The 17026-nt window shown below is 39.6% G+C and overlaps 1 protein-coding gene and 1 long non-coding RNA gene across 2 annotated transcripts; one reads left to right on the top strand and one right to left on the bottom strand.

Annotated features, from left to right (window-relative positions):
• Positions 1–767, bottom strand: LOC113563187. Its single transcript, XR_003407349.1, has 2 exons — positions 622–767; positions 1–484 (listed from the first exon to the last, which is right to left on the bottom strand). It is a non-coding gene; the product is annotated as an uncharacterized LOC113563187 (long non-coding RNA).
• Positions 768–5456: 4689 nt separating this feature from the next.
• On the top strand, positions 5457–16515 carry LOC105283890. Its single transcript, XM_026974565.1, has 7 exons — positions 5457–6239; positions 6616–6768; positions 8017–8152; positions 8286–8413; positions 9097–9387; positions 14924–15181; positions 15490–16515. The coding sequence occupies exons 1-7, from the start codon at positions 6005–6007 to the stop codon at positions 15609–15611; spliced, it is 1323 nt and encodes a 440-aa protein (XP_026830366.1). The 5' UTR covers positions 5457–6004; the 3' UTR covers positions 15612–16515.
• Positions 16516–17026: the final 511 nt, after the last annotated feature.

Raw genomic sequence — 17026 nt, forward strand, 5'->3', positions numbered from 1 at the left:
TATGTATCATATGTATTTATAGAGTTATGTCGTTAGTATTCATACGTCTGTAAATATATATATATTAGGATATTAGTAATTTATATTTTTGTATTCCATAGTTTTGTTTCTTTTTTTACAACGGAGAAATGTTACAATTATTATTTCTAAATCGCTCAATTGCTAAAATGCTGAATAGTAAAAATATCGTTCGCGTAACGGCGTTGCAGGCAACACATTTCCATTATATTCTACTTCCTCGTCCGATGTATATAAAATTGGAAAACACTTATGAAAGTTTTATATCGAGAATTTTACGTTAAATAAAAGTGCGTTGATTGTTATTAATTATGTCCTGATTTCTCGTGCTCTCCCGCACATGCGTATCACTATACAAAGGCTCGATAAAACGTACGGTCTCTTATAAATACAACATGTAATAAATATCTATGTAAACAATAAATGTGTTAGTTATTTTTCATATGAGATCTCGTGATCCTTGACGCTGAAAGAAAAAGTGTTTAATTAATGCGACATCTCTCTCTCCTCTTTCATCGTTATGCCTCTGGCTGCGTTCCACTTGACGCTCGCGGTCGTTGCGAGCGTAAGTGGAACGCGTACATCTGCACTGATAGAACTTACGAGGTTCTGGTGTATCCAATGAGATAAGATCGCCATCAACCGTACGTTTGCCTCGACTTAGTCTTGAAGGAGTCTTGCTTCGACGTTTGGCATGCGGAGTCATAGGGAGCACGGGTTTGTTTTCGGAGCACACTAAGCATGTTTCAGCTGCAAGAAAATATAAATAAACGTATAAATCCCGCTTTCTTGCTCAACGGTATATATTAGGAGTGTGATTTAGTTTTGAGGGTTTTGCAACAGATGGCTGTAGTGTCAGTTTGTTCCAATAGCTGTTTCCGATAACTGTTGTTTCTTACAGTGTTGACATTATCCATGACATTTAGTAGCATTATAGCAATAGATGCAATAACAGTCGTGTTTATATCATCGTAAAAATGCAACTTCCGAAAGAGCATTTTCGACATGCGTTGCTTTTGTTTTTAATCAAAAGAAAACTGCGGCTGACGGTTATAGAATTCTTGTGGAAACTTATGGTGATTCTGCCCCATCAATTAAGACGTGTGAATACTGGTTTAGACGCTTTAAAAGTGGTGATACTGATGTGAAGGACAAGAACGCTCGGGACAACCAAGAAAGCTTGAAAATGCAGATTTGCAAGCATTATTGGACGAAAATCCAACAGAATCCACTTCAGAACTTGCCAGAGCATTAAATGTTGATCGTACAACAGTTACCAAACATTTACATGAAATGGGAAAACTTCAGAAAGAAGGGAAATGGGTTCGACATCAATTATCGGAAAGTGCCATTGCGAACCGGTTGAACATTTGCATTTCGTTTATCGCCAGGCAAAAAAAGAAGAGTCTTTTGTCTCGGATTGTTACTGGGAATGAAAAGTGGATCTATTTTGATAATCCGAAACGCGGAAAATCATGGGTGGATCCAGGCGAACCATCAACATCCACTCCGAGACGCAATATTCACGGTTCAAAAGTAATGCTCTGTATTTGGTGGGATAGTGTACTATGAGCTGTTAAATCCGCACGAAACTGTCACGGCTGATCGTTATCGACACCAATTGTACAAGTTGAAGCAAGCATTGGACGAAAAACGAGCACCAATTGCGAGTAAACGACGGAAAGTGATTCTTCTTCGTGACAACGCTCGACCTCACGTTGCGTTATCAGTGAACAAACACTATTAGAGCTTGAATGGCAAGTCTTCTCCGAACATTGCTCCATGCGATTATTATTTGTTCCGGTCGATGCAACACGCTTTATAGGATACACACTTTGATAATTTCGAAGAAGTGCGAAAATTCGTCGACGATGGATCAACTGAAAAGAAGAGTCATTTTATCGTGGTGGAATCCATCTCTTGCCAGAGCATTAAATGTTGATCGTACAACAGTTACCAAACATTTACATGAAATGGGAAAACTTCAGAAAGAAGGGAAATGGGTTCGACATCAATTATCGGAAAGTGCCATTGCGAACCGGTGAACATTTGCATTTCGTTGATCGCCAGGCAAAAAAAGAAGAGTCTTTTGTCTCGGATTGTTACTGGGGATGAAAAGTGGATCTATTTTGATAATCCGAAACGCAGAAAATCATGGGTGGATCCAGGCGAACCATCAACATCCACTCCGAGACGCAATATTCACGGTTCAAAAGTAATGCTCTGTATTTGGTGGGATAGTGTACTATGAGCTGTTAAATCCGCACGAGACTGTCACGGCTGATCGTTATCGACACCAATTGTACAAGTTGAAGCAAGCATTGGACGAAAAACGACCACCAATTGCGAGTAAACGACGGAAAGTGATTCTTCTTCGTGACAACGCTCGACCTCACGTTGCGTTATCAGTGAACAAACACTATTAGAGCTTGAATGGCAAGTCTTCTCCGGACATTGCTCCATGCGATTATTATTTGTTCCGGTCGATGCAACACGCTTTAGAGGATACACACTTTGATAATTTCGAAGAAGTGCGAAAATTCGTCGACGAATGGATCAACTGAAAAGAAGAGTGATTTTATCGTGGTGGAATCCATCTCTTGCCAGAGCATTAAATGTTGATCGTACAACAGTTACCAAACATTTACATGAAATGGGAAAACTTCAGAAAGAAGGGAAATGGGTTCGACATCAATTATCGAAAAGTGCCATTGCGAACCGGTTGAACATTTGCATTTCGTTGATCGCCAGGCAAAAAAAGAAGAGTCTTTTGTCTCGGATTGTTACTGGGGATGAAAAGTGGATCTATTTTGATAATCCGAAACGCAGAAAATCATGGGTGGATCCAGGCGAACCATCAACATCCACTCCGAGACGCAATATTCACGGTTCAAAAGTAATGCTCTGTATTTGGTGGGATAGTGTACTATGAGCTGTCAAATCCGCACGAGACTGTCACGGCTGATCGTTATCGACACCAATTGTACAAGTTGAAGCAAGCATTGGACGAAAAACGAGCACCAATTGCGAGTAAACGACGGAAAGTGATTCTTCTTCGTGACAACGCTCGACCTCACGTTGCGTTATCAGTGAACAAACACTATTAGAGCTTGAATGGCAAGTCTTCTCCGGACATTGCTCCATGCGATTATTATTTGTTCCGGTCGATGCAACACGCTTTAGAGGATACACACTTTGATAATTTCGAAGAAGTGCGAAAATTCGTCGACGAATGGATCAACTGAAAAGAAGAGTGATTTTATCGTGGTGGAATCCATCTCTTGCCAGAGCATTAAATGTTGATCGTACAACAGTTACCAAACATTTACATGAAATGGGAAAACTTCAGAAAGAAGGGAAATGGGTTCGACATCAATTATCGAAAAGTGCCATTGCGAACCGGTTGAACATTTGCATTTCGTTGATCGCCAGGCAAAAAAAGAAGAGTCTTTTGTCTCGGATTGTTACTGGGGATGAAAAGTGGATCTATTTTGATAATCCGAAACGCAGAAAATCATGGGTGGATCCAGGCGAACCATCAACATCCACTCCGAGACGCAATATTCACGGTTCAAAAGTAATGCTCTGTATTTGGTGGGATAGTGTACTATGAGCTGTTAAATCCGCACGAGACTGTCACGGCTGATCGTTATCGACACCAATTGTACAAGTTGAAGCAAGCATTGGACGAAAAACGATCACCAATTGCGAGTAAACGACGGAAAGTGATTCTTCTTCGTGACAACGCTCGACCTCACGTTGCGTTATCAGTGAACAAACACTATTAGAGCTTGAATGGCAAGTCTTCTCCGGACATTGCTCCATGCGATTATTATTTGTTCCGGTCGATGCAACACGCTTTATAGGATACACACTTTGATAATTTCGAAGAAGTGCGAAAATTCGTCGACGAGTGGATCAACTGAAAAGAAGAGTCATTTTATCGTGGTGGAATCCATCTCTTGCCAGAGCATTAAATATTGATCGTACAACAGTTACCAAACATTTACATGAAATGGGAAAACTTCAGAAAGAAGGGAAATGGGTTCGACATCAATTATCGGAAAGTGCCATTGCGAACCGGTCGAACATTTGCATTTCGTTGATCGCCAGGCAAAAAAAGAAGAGTCTTTTGTCTCGGATTGTTACTGGGAATGAAAAGTGGATCTATTTTGATAATCCGAAACGCAGAAAATCATGGGTGGATTCAAGCCAACCATCAACATCCACTCCGAGACGCAATATTCACGGTTCAAAAGTAATGCTCTGTATTTGGTGGGATAGTGTACTATGAGCTGTTAAATCCGCACGAGACTGTCACGGCTGATCGTTATCGACACCAATTGTACAAGTTGAAGCAAGCATTGGACGAAAAACGAGCACCAATTGCGAGTAAACGACGGAAAGTGATTCTTCTTCGTGACAACGCTCGACCTCACGTTGCGTTATCAGTGAACAAACACTATTAGAGCTTGAATGGCAAGTCTTCTCCGGACATTGCTCCATGCGATTATTATTTGTTCCGGTCGATGCAACACGCTTTAGAGGATACACACTTTGATAATTTCGAAGAAGTGCGAAAATTCGTCGACGAATGGATCAACTGAAAAGAAGAGTGATTTTATCGTGGTGGAATCCATCTCTTGCCAGAGCATTAAATGTTGATCGTACAACAGTTACCAAACATTTACATGAAATGGGAAAACTTCAGAAAGAAGGGAAATGGGTTCGACATCAATTATCGAAAAGTGCCATTGCGAACCGGTTGAACATTTGCATTTCGTTGATCGCCAGGCAAAAAAAGAAGAGTCTTTTGTCTCGGATTGTTACTGGGGATGAAAAGTGGATCTATTTTGATAATCCGAAACGCAGAAAATCATGGGTGGATCCAGGCGAACCATCAACATCCACTCCGAGACGCAATATTCACGGTTCAAAAGTAATGCTCTGTATTTGGTGGGATAGTGTACTATGAGCTGTCAAATCCGCACGAGACTGTCACGGCTGATCGTTATCGACACCAATTGTACAAGTTGAAGCAAGCATTGGACGAAAAACGAGCACCAATTGCGAGCAAACGACGGAAAGTGATTCTTCTTCGTGACAACGCTCGACCTCACGTTGCGTTATCAGTGAACAAACACTATTAGAGCTTGAATGGCAAGTCTTCTCCGGACATTGCTCCATGCGATTATTATTTGTTCCGGTCGATGCAACACGCTTTAGAGGATACACACTTTGATAATTTCGAAGAAGTGCGAAAATTCGTCGACGAGTGGATCGACTCAAAAGAAGAATCATTTTATCGTGGTGGAATCCATCTCTTGCCAGAAAGATAGGAAAAAGTTATAGAAAACGAAGGAAAATATTTTGATTAAGGTATTCATTCATTATATTTAAATACATGCGTTTTTGAGCAAAAAAACCCTCAAAACTAAATCACACCCCTAATATATCCTCCTTACATTATATATTTTGCCGATTAGACCGTACGTATAGTGATGAAATGTATTATAATATTTCTACGCAGGCGATTCACTTTCCACGCTGCCTCGTACGGTCCCTGCTTAATATCCCGACAATTATTACGAATCGTGTGACATTCGAGCGGCGAGAAAGTGAAAAAAGCACTTATCTCGAGCCAGGAGGCAAACACAATACCGATTATTCAGAGCGCCAATTAAATTTCTCGACTTTCCCTGAAATTTTTCTGCACACCTGTGTGTACACGCCCGAGTTTAATCGCATTGTCAGCATTGAGCCACTGTGATTTGCCGCTTGGTATGCAGACCGTGCAAACGGTGTTTCTAGGTATATTAGACTTGACACCTCGGACACGCGGGAGTTAGTTGACGTCAGTTTTCTGCCCGGTGAGATGCGCGCTACGCCTTGGAAAATTCATTCGAGGGAAGATTCATAAAGGAGCGACGTATAACGGCACTTGAAGCTTCTTTCTAAACGAGACTCGCGCGCTTGGGTCCCCAAGATGACCGGAAATCGATCGTCGATCGTGCTCTTGATATGCTGCATCGCGCTATGCGTTCAGGTAGACGCCTGGAACGATCGCAGCAGACACAGACTCGCGGAGAGAAGACGGTTGTGGCAGATGAATAACAATCGGCCCGCCGGCGCCGCCTCGTTGCAGGGCACGACGAGACGCAAATGGGAGTCGGCGATGTTGCAGGGCAACAATCGCACTCAGGTCGCCAGGGAGAAAAGACGTAAGTGGGATCGTCGAGATAAAAATGTATCGAGCGAGCCAAAAAGCTGTTGCTTCGATAAGTAGCACTGCAAGCGCTAGCAAATGATAGTTGGTCGTCAATATCGAATATAAAAAAAGCTTCAAAGATGAGAAAAAATATTTAGTTAAATATTAAATAATTAAATCGTTTTAAATACGAATAATGATTGTGAATGCAATAAGCTGTTTGATTTGACAACAAAAGACCATTGTACAGCTTTGTGACTCGTTCGACGAGCAAGGATCAAGGAAGAAGGGAAAGAAGGACCAACGCGAGCCACGGAAGCCAGCGACGTGATTCGCATTGGTCCTCTTCTCGTCTCTGGGTATCATGCGATCATCGCGTACGATTATAGTCTTCTCGCTGTTCACGCTGGTGAAGTTCGACAACGGGATCTGCGGCGGACTGAACGGCGAGAACGGCACGTGCGTCGCCGCGGCGGAGTGCGCCCGGCGTGGCGGCGTGTCCAGCGGCGTCTGTGCGAACGGTTACGGGGTTTGCTGCATAGGTAAACGAACGTTCGTCAGACGTTATATACCCACGTAACATTTTGCAAGTATTTTGCTAAGAATTTGCGCAGAAATGTTGCAAACAAAATGGCAACAAGGTGAGTCCTCATTTGTTTCGATATTGGTAGCAAAGAAACACGAAACAGCAACTTTACAGCACCTTTGGGGCAACAGTTGCGGTGAAAAATACAGGGTGGCCCATTTTAATTTATACAGTCGATTTTTTAAAAAACTAAAAGAGATACGAAAAAATGTTTCAGACAGACATGTCACGATTTCGAGGGAGACATAAGATGATACCATTGGTTTGACCTTGAATAGTCGTTTGAAGGTCACGCGAAGATCACCTTCAATTTCTTAAATTGAAACCCCAACTTTTTATTGCAGATTCTTATTCTCCATCGAAAAGTAAGTAACTTTTGTCTGAAACATTTTTCCGAAAAATGTCATCTTATGTTTTTAAAATGTCCTCAAAACTCATCTTGAAGATCATTTTAAGAACATAAGATGACATTTTTCGGAAAAATGTTTCAGACAAAAGTTGCATATTTTCTCGCGTAGAATCCGAATCCGTAATAAAAAATACCATATCTCATTACAAAAAAATTTCAGAATTCTAACTTCCGGTCTGAAATTGTTTTTTAATGAGACATAGTATTTTTTATTACGGATTCGGATTCTACGCGAGAAAACATGCAACTTTTGTCTGAAACATTTTTCCGAAAAATGTCATCTTATGTCCTTAAAATGATCTTCAAGATGAGTTTTGAGGACATTTTAAGGACATAAGATGACATTTTTCGGAAAAATGTTTCAGACGAAAGTTACATACTTTTCGATGGAGAATAAGAATCTGCAATAAAAGTTGGGGTTTCAATTTAAGAAATTGAAGGTGATCTTCGCGTGACCTTCAAACGACTATTCAAGGTCAAACCAATGGTATCATCTTATGTCCCCCTCGAAATCGTGACATGTCTGTCTGAAACATTTTTTCGTATCTCTTTTAGTGTTTTAAAAAATCGACTGTATAAATTAAAATGGGCCACCCTGTATATAATTATGGCATTATGTCAACAAAAGTGTGGCAAAAGTTAATTTCTGTCATTATTATAGCAACATGACAGCAATAATTGCCAGCAAATAGATTGCACTACTTTGCTTTAGCAAAAAATGGTATCTGGGTATATTGCCCTTAGCATGAGCAAAAGCTCTAACTCTTGTGCTTTTCGTCTTCTCGCTGCCGACAGTCACGGTGTCCTGCGGCGGCATGACTGCCGACAACAACACGTACTTCGTCAATCCGAATTACCCATCCACCTTCGACGGCATGGACTCCTGCCAAGTGACGCTGGTCAAGTCCCATCCGGACGTGTGTCAGTATCGGTACGGTCTTCAGGAACACCTTCCAATAAATAAATCTCTCTCTCGACTGATCGTCTAAAATTGTTAAGATATATATAAGCAAAGAAATTTTGTGCCCAAAATCTCGCCTCCCTTATATGCGCCGTGCTTGTAGATTGGACTTTACGCAATTCAACATTAGAGGCCCGGAGGCGACGAACAACGTCTGCACCTACGACCAATTCATCGTCTCTGGCGGTAATCCGGTGCCGATCATTTGCGGCAACAATAACGGAAATCACAGTAAGCAAGAAGGGCGAAAGTGTCTTTTATACAGGGTGGCCCATTTTAATTTATACAGTCGATTTTTTAAAAAACTAAAAGAGATACGAAAAAATGTTTCAGACAGACATGTCACGATTTCGAGGGGGACATAAGATGATACCATTGGTTTGACCTTGAATAGTCGTTTGAAGGTCACGCGAAGATCACCTTCAATTTCTTAAATTGAAACCCCAACTTTTTATTGCAGATTCTTATTCTCCATCGAAAAGTAAGTAACTTTTGTCTGAAACATTTTTCCGAAAAATGTCATCTTATGTCCTTAAAATGATCTTCAAGATGAGTTTTGAGGACATTTTAAGGACATAAGATGACATTTTTCGGAAAAATGTTTCAGACAAAAGTTACATACTTTTCAATGGAGAATAAGAATCTGCAATAAAAAGTTGGGGTTTCAATTTAAGAAATTGAAGGTGATCTTCGCGTGACCTTCAAACGACTATTCAAGGTCAAACCAATGGTATCATCTTATGTCCCCCTCGAAATCGTGACATGTCTGTCTGAAACATTTTTTCGTATCTCTTTTAGTGTTTTAAAAAATCGACTGTATAAATTAAAATGGGCCACCCTGTATATATTGTTTCCCCGCTGACATTTTGTCACTACTGATTTAATTCTCGACGTAAACTAAAAACTACTTCAAGTGTACGTGGACACGGGCGTCGGACAAACTAATCCGGTTACCCTGACCTTCGTTACGAGCGGCAACTCGTTTCCGCGATCGTGGAAGGTCCGTATTTCCCAGATACGATGCAGCACGATCTACCGAGCCGAGGAAGGCTGCCTGCAGTATTTCACCGGGGTGTCCGGTCAGATAAAGTCTTTCAACTATGATCCCACGACCGGGCTGCAGCTATCGAACCAGGATTACAGCATATGCATTAGGATGGAAAGAAACTTCTGCGGAATCCAGTACATGGCGTGTGCTGAGGACGGTACGAAAGAAGTGTCTGTTAAATAAATCGAAGAATAGTGAAAGCGATCGCAAAATTCAATTAATTTATTTGTATGTAATAGTATCCCAGTAAGCAAAATGTGTGCAATCTGCCAGCAGATTGGCAACAGATTACTGCAGAAGTTGATAGCAAATTGGCATCCATTATGTCCGCGTTAGGATAGTGATCTGCTAACAGACTCTGACAGCAGATTGGCGGCAGAAACCGAGCAGGATCTGTTAACATTTGACGGCAGATTGACAGCAGAAACCGAACAGCATCTGCAGCTTTCGGCCATTCATATTTACGATATATTAAAGCATGTGTTTACTTTTAACACACTATAAATTGGCATTTTATATTACCATGTGTTAACAGAACGCATTTGTTTGTTTGTTAAATTAAAGTACATTTGGCTTGATGTGTCTTTCTGACAGTTCGTTGCATAATCTCTCTCTTATTGTTAATTTATTCTAGTCTGAAGTCCGAATTTTGCTTTCGAACTTCAGATTGCTTGTGGCGTGCGTGAACTACATGGACGTCGTCCATGGGAGCCTTTGTGCCGCAAGTGCAAAAATTTATAGAAAAATTAATATTGTCATGCCAAGGCGCGTATATTAACTTATATAACTGTTAGGCTAAATCTTAACATCGAGAAAGAACTCGACGTGTGCACCGCGTAGCGGTGCGGAGCGAAAACACATATTCATAGCCGTGTAAATTTGAATACTGTCAAGAGATGCAGATCCTGTTCGGTTTCTGCTGCCAATCTGCTGTTAGATTCCGCGTGCGCAGATCTTGCTCGGTTTCTGCTGCCAATCCGCCGTTAGATTCCGCGTGCGCAAATCTTGCTCGGTTTCTGTCGACAATCTGACTTCAAGCCATGTTTGCAGATTCTGCTCGGTTTCTGCCGCCAATCCGTTATTAGATTTTGTGAGCCAGCTCTGTTACATTTCTGGCACCACTTTGTCGAATTAATCGTTAATAACAACTTCTGTATCAAATTTGTTGTCTTTTGGCTGGCAATAGTTGATAGCAGATAGTTAGCATCATCTGCTTTCGGCAGACTTGGCTATCTGGGTATGTAATAGTCGGGCATCTATTAGGGTAATCAGTAATATAATTTATTAATCTATTGGGTTGGCCAAAAAGTAATTGCGTTTTTTTTTATATAAATAAAAAGCGAATGTTTCATGGGAAACAAAAACTTTATGAAACAATATATTGTCCATTTTGTTTGATTATCTTTTGCCATTTTTCAGGCAACTTCATGATTCCGCGCTCAAAAAAGTTCTTATCTTTTCAGCAAAAAACAATTCCAACAACGATTTGATATCCTCATCAGCAGTAAAGGTTTTACCATTCAAGGCGTTTTGCAAAGAACGAAACGAATGGTAATCTGATGGTGCCAGGTCTGGCGAATATGGTGGATGTGGTAACGCATCCCATCCAAGCTGCAACAATTTTTCACGAGTGACCAAACTTGTACGTGGTCTAGCGTTATCATGGTGAAACACAACACCTTTGCGATTCACCAATTCTCGACGTTTCTGTTTGATGGCATCGTTTAATTTATCCAGTTGACGACAGTATACGTCTGAATGAATGGTTTGATTCCTTGCAAGCAGCTCAAAATACACAATACCTTTAAAGTCCCACCAGACTGACAGCATAATCTTTCTTTGGTGAATATCCGCTTTTCAAGTGCTTCGAGCAGGTTCATCACGCTTGCTCCACGATCTTTTTCGTTTGACGTGTTGTAGACGATCGATTTTTCGTCGCCTGTTATCATACGTTCCAAAAATGGATCATTTTCCTCACGTTTCAAAAGAGAATCGCAGATGTCAATACGCTTAGTGAGATGAATTTCTTTGAGCTCACGTGGTACCCAAATATCGAGCTTACTAATGTATCCAAGTCGTCTTAAATGGTTTTCAACACTCGATTTCGATATGTTAAGATTCTCAGCAATCTCTCGTGTCGTTAAACGCCGATTCGAATCGATCAGTGCCTTTATTTTGTCATCATCAATTTCGATTGGCCTTCCTGAGCGTGGTGCACCTTTCACATTAAAATCTGCAGATCGAAATTTAGTACACCAATTTTGACACTGCCGCAGTTTTAAAGCATCTTCGCCATATATTGGGTTGGCCAAAAAGTAATTGCGTTTTTTTTTATATAAATAAAAGGCGAATGTTTCATGGGAAACAAAAACTTTATGAAACAATATATTGTCCATTTTGTTTGATTATCTTTTGCCATTTTTCAGGCAACTTCATGATTCCGCGCTCAAAAAAGTTCTTATCTTTTTCAGCAAAAAACAATTCCAACAACGATTTGATATCCTCATCAGCAGTCAAGGTTTTACCATTCAAGGCGTTTTGCAAAGAACGAAACGAATGGTAATCTGATGGTGTCAGGTCTGGCGAATATGGTGGATGTGGTAACACATCCCATCCAAGCTGCAACAATTTTTCACGAGTGACCAAACTTGTACGTGGTCTAGCGTTATCATGGTGAAACACAACACCTTTGCGATTCACCACTTCTGGACGTTTCTGTTTGATGGCAATCCAGTTGACGACAGTATACGTCTGGATGAATGGTTTGATTCCTTGCAAGCAGCTCAAAATACACAGTCCCACCAGACTGACAGCATAATCTTTCTTTGGTGAATATCCGCTTTTCAAGTGCTTCGAGCAGGTTCATCACGCTTGCTCCACGATCTTTTTCGTTTGACGTTGTTGTAGACGATCGATTTTTCGTCGCCTGTTATCATACGTTCAAAAATGGATCATTTTCCTCACGTTTCAAAAGAGAATCGCAGATGTCAATACGCTTAGTGAGATGAATTTCTTTGAGCTCACGTGGTACCCAAATATCGAGCTTACTAATGTATCCAAGTCGTTTCAAATGGTTTTCAACACTCGATTTCGATATGTTAAGATTCTCAGCAATCTCTCGTGTCGTTAAACGCCGATTCGAATCGATCAGTGCCTTTATTTTGTCATCATCAATTTCGATTGGCCTTCCTGAGCGTGGTGCATCTTTCACATTAAAATCTCCAGATCGAAATTTAGTACACCAATTTTGACACTGCCGCAGTTTTAAAGCATCTTCGCCATATATTGGGTTGGCCAAAAAGTAATTGCGTTTTTTTATATAAATAAAAGGCGAATTTTTCATGGGAATCAAAAACTTTATGAAACAATATATTGTCCATTTTGTTTGATTATCTTTTGCCATTTTTCAGGCAACTTCATGATTCCGCGCTCAAAAAAGTTCTTATCTTTTCAGCAAAAAACAATTCCAACGATTTGATATCCTCGTCAGCAGTCAAGGTTTTACCATTCAAGGCGTTTTGCAAAGAACGAAACGAATGGTAATCTGATGGTGCCAGGTCTGGCGAATATGGTGGATGTGGTAACACATCCCATCCAAGCTGCAACAATTTTTCACGAGTGACCAAACTTGTACTTGGTCTAGCGTTATCATGGTGAAACACAACACCTTTGCGATTCACCAATTCTCGACGTTTCTGTTTGATGGCAATCCAGTTGACGACAGTATACGTCTGAATGAATGGTTTGATTCCTTGCAAGCAGCTCAAAATACACAATACCTTTAAAGTCCCACCAGACTGACAGCATAATCTTTCTTTGGTGAATATCTGCTTTTCAAGTGCTTCGAGCAGGTTCATCACGCTTGCTACACGATCTTTTTCGTTTGACGTGTTGTAGACGATCCATTTTTCGTCGCCTGTTATCATACGTTTCAAAAATGGGTCATTTTCCTCACGTTTCAAAAGAGAATCGCAGATGTCAATACGCTCAGTGAGATGAATTTCTTTGAGCTCATGTGGTACCCAAATATCGAGCTTACTAATGTATCCAAGTCGTCTTAAATGGTTTTCAACACTCGATTTCGATATGTTAAGATTCTCAGCAATCTCTCGTGTCGTTAAACGCCGATTGGAATCGATCAGTGCCTTTATTTTGTCATCATCAATTTCGATTGGCCTTCCTGAGCGTGGTGCATCTTTCACATTAAAATCTCCAGATCGAAATTTAGTACACCAATTTTGACACTGCCGCAGTTTTAAAGCATCTTCGCCATATATTGGGTTGGCCAAAAAGTAATTGCGTTTTTTTTTTATATAAATAAAAGGCGAATGTTTCATGAGAAACAAAAACCCTATGAAACAATATATTGTCCATTTTGTTTGATTATCTTTTGCCATTTTTCAGGCAACTTCATGATTCCGCGCTCAAAAAAGTTCTTATCTTTTCAGCAAAAAACAATTCCAACAACGATTTGATATCCTCATCAGCAGTAAAAGTTTTACCATTCAAGGCGTTTTGCAAAGAACGAAACGAATGGTAATCTGATGGTGCCAGGTCTGGCGAATATGGTGGATGTGGTAACACATCCCATCCAAGCTGCAACAATTTTTCACGAGTGACCAAACTTGTACTTGGTCTAGCGTTATCATGGTGAAACACAACACCTTTGCGATTCACCAATTCTCGACGTTTCTGTTTGATGGCAATCCAGTTGACGACAGTATACGTCTGAATGAATGGTTTGATTCCTTGCAAGCAGCTCAAAATACACAATACCTTTAAAGTCCCACCAGACTGACAGCATAATCTTTCTTTGGTGAATATCTGCTTTTCAAGTGCTTCGAGCAGGTTCATCACGCTTGCTCCACGATCTTTTTCGTTTGACGTTGTTGTAGACGATCGATTTTTCGTCGCCTGTTATCATACGTTCCAAAAATGGATCATTTTCCTCACGTTTCAAAAGAGAATCGCAGATGTCAATACGCTTAGTGAGATGAATTTCTTTGAGCTCACGTGGTACCCAAATATCGAGCTTACTAATGTATCCAAGTCGTTTCAAATGGTTTTCAACACTCGATTTCGATATGTTAAGATTCTCAGCAATCTCTCGGGTCGTTAAACGCCGATTCGAATCGATCAGTGCCTTTATTTTGTCATCATCAATTTCGATTGGCCTTCCTGAGCGTAGTGCATCTTTCACATTAAAATCTGCAGATCGAAATTTAGTAAACCAATTTTGACACTGCCGCAGTTTTAAAGCATCTTCGCCATATACATGACATAACTTTCTATGAGCTTGCACAGCGTTTTTCCCTTTTCGGAAGTAATAAAACAAAATATGAGGAAAATGTTTTTGATTTTCCATTTTGAAATCGACGGCAAAGAAACAATTGTTAACGAAATCGTGTACTTTCTTTTTGTAAAACAAGCTTGAACTGTGAGTTGTTAACCTACATAATGAATTTGCGGTTTAGAATGAAGTTAGTTACATTTCAAGACATGTATGTCCATCTATTGTAAAAAAACGCAATTACTTTTTGGCCAACCCAATATATATATATAATTATTAATATTAATAATATTGATTAGTAATATAATCGCACAATTTACGTGAGAAAAAAGTCGAATAATGGAATGAATAAAATAATTTGAGCAATTAAATTAATCGCTTTTGATTACATCTTCGTCCACAGCTCAAGGATTGATGATAGCCAGCACGGCGGGCGCAACAGGTCAGATAATGCGCAGCAATGCGTTCACTCTGACGGGGAACACGCAAGCCACGCAAATTGCGTCGATGACGGGAACGGCTTGCATGACCGATTGGTTGGTGATACCGTGCGCAATGAATTTGGGCCGGCTACCTACGACGCCGATGATCTGCGTTGATCGATTGTGCGGCGGTACCTTTAATGCCGAGCCACAGAACTTGAATGGATCGTCCGTCATTAGTAAGTCATTAGTCCTTTCAACATTCCTTTAAAAATTCTGATAGAATCGTTTGCTTACTTAAAAAGGAGGAAATTTCTTTATTGGTTCTTCTGGTAATTCGATTCTAGACTTTGATAAAAATGTATAATAAAAGAGTAGCTGAAATGTAAACTCGGCAAGCCGTAAACGTGTAAATCTTGATTTATATCTGAACTGCTGTAGTTTGAAACCATTTCTCATAAAATTATAGTAAATATGTTTGTTAATGATTTTAACAACCTTTTTAACAGCTAAATAATTTCATCAACTTCTTCGATTGTGTTTGTAGGCACCGTCAAACCGTTCAGATTAATTTTTCACACGGACAGTACGGAAGCACCTAGCGACATCGGGAACAGAGGTTTCTGCCTCAATTACGTGCAACAACCATGTACGACGAAATTGAAGTGAAGGCCATCGTTTAAATGTATCATAAAAGATATCAAAGCGGAGCTTTGTGGAATCTCAAGTTTTATTTCGGAACTTTTAATACACATATTTTTCAACTATTTATCGACACATGAAGGAGTTTATTTAAAAATCAACGGATAGTCCAGTTTTACGAAAAACGTGCCGTCGTACGACTCAACCGAAAGACGTATCCTTTTCAACGATCCATTGAATTTATTATATATTATATCACACGCATTTTCTTGTAAATTAAATAACAATCGCTTGTAAGAGAGAAAGATATTTTTCAAACTTTTGCCAGATACCGTATATTTATATAGAATTAATTATGAGAGGAGAAAATAAAATATTGAAATATAATATCTATGAAAATATTATAAGAATAATAAGAAAGCAACGGTGGAGACTGGTAATTGTTATAAAAATTATATCGTGCTCATTATTAACCAGTTTGGTCGCTCAAATGTACAGAGTACTAGCGGCGGATTATTACGATTAGAACATCTACAACTATCACGAACTTTGTCGATCCCTAACGTCTACGGAGATTGATGGTAGACTGATTAGAGGAGAATATATATCGTATAACTTAAATCTCAACGCTATTGACAAATGTGTACATATGCATTTATACATTTAACAAAAGCAGAGGTAGCTGACTCCGTTTCATTCTTAAAAAATACAAAATTCCGGGAATGCTTAGAAATGGTGTGGAGCGAAATACACACACACACACACACGAGTATATATCTATGTGTGTATGTATAATACGCAGAGGATGCACCAAATGACGCCATTTTATATACGATTACTCACGAAATTGATCAAACAGTCAAATCCAAGTAGAGAAAACGAGAATAAATATAAAACAGATTTTTATAATATATATTTTATTTGAAAAAAACACGAAAATAACATTTTCTCAAATTAATCTAATAATAATAATATGAAAATTAATAATATATTCTCAAAACAGATGTTGAAATAAATTTTTGAAATTTTCCAGGTACTTGATCAATTGCGTGAATGATTGCATACGCAGTTAAATGGCGGAAATAATGTTAAATTCACAGTTTGCGTCGCTTAATCACGGTGTTATATATATATATATGTTCGTTTTCCCATTATTATTTTACATATTATATAGATCGAAACGTTTTCTATTCTAACGTGAATTAAATACTGCGTGCCGATCACTGCCCGTGATCAAGCCCGGCTTTAAGAGTGTCAAGATAAGCGAATTGATCTCGCCTACAGTCTAACAACCATCACAGTTATAATGAATTTTCGTTTACAAGTCTTTTGGAACATCACGAGAGAGTTCTCGTATCTCGTTTACATTTAGTATATATTAATTTGCGTTTGCCCCTGAACATTTATAATATTGAAATATGAAAATTCGATCCTCACGATAA

Source organism: Ooceraea biroi, chromosome 13 (genome assembly GCF_003672135.1).
Source record: "Ooceraea biroi isolate clonal line C1 chromosome 13, Obir_v5.4, whole genome shotgun sequence".
Lineage (NCBI taxonomy): Eukaryota > Metazoa > Arthropoda > Insecta > Hymenoptera > Formicidae > Ooceraea > Ooceraea biroi.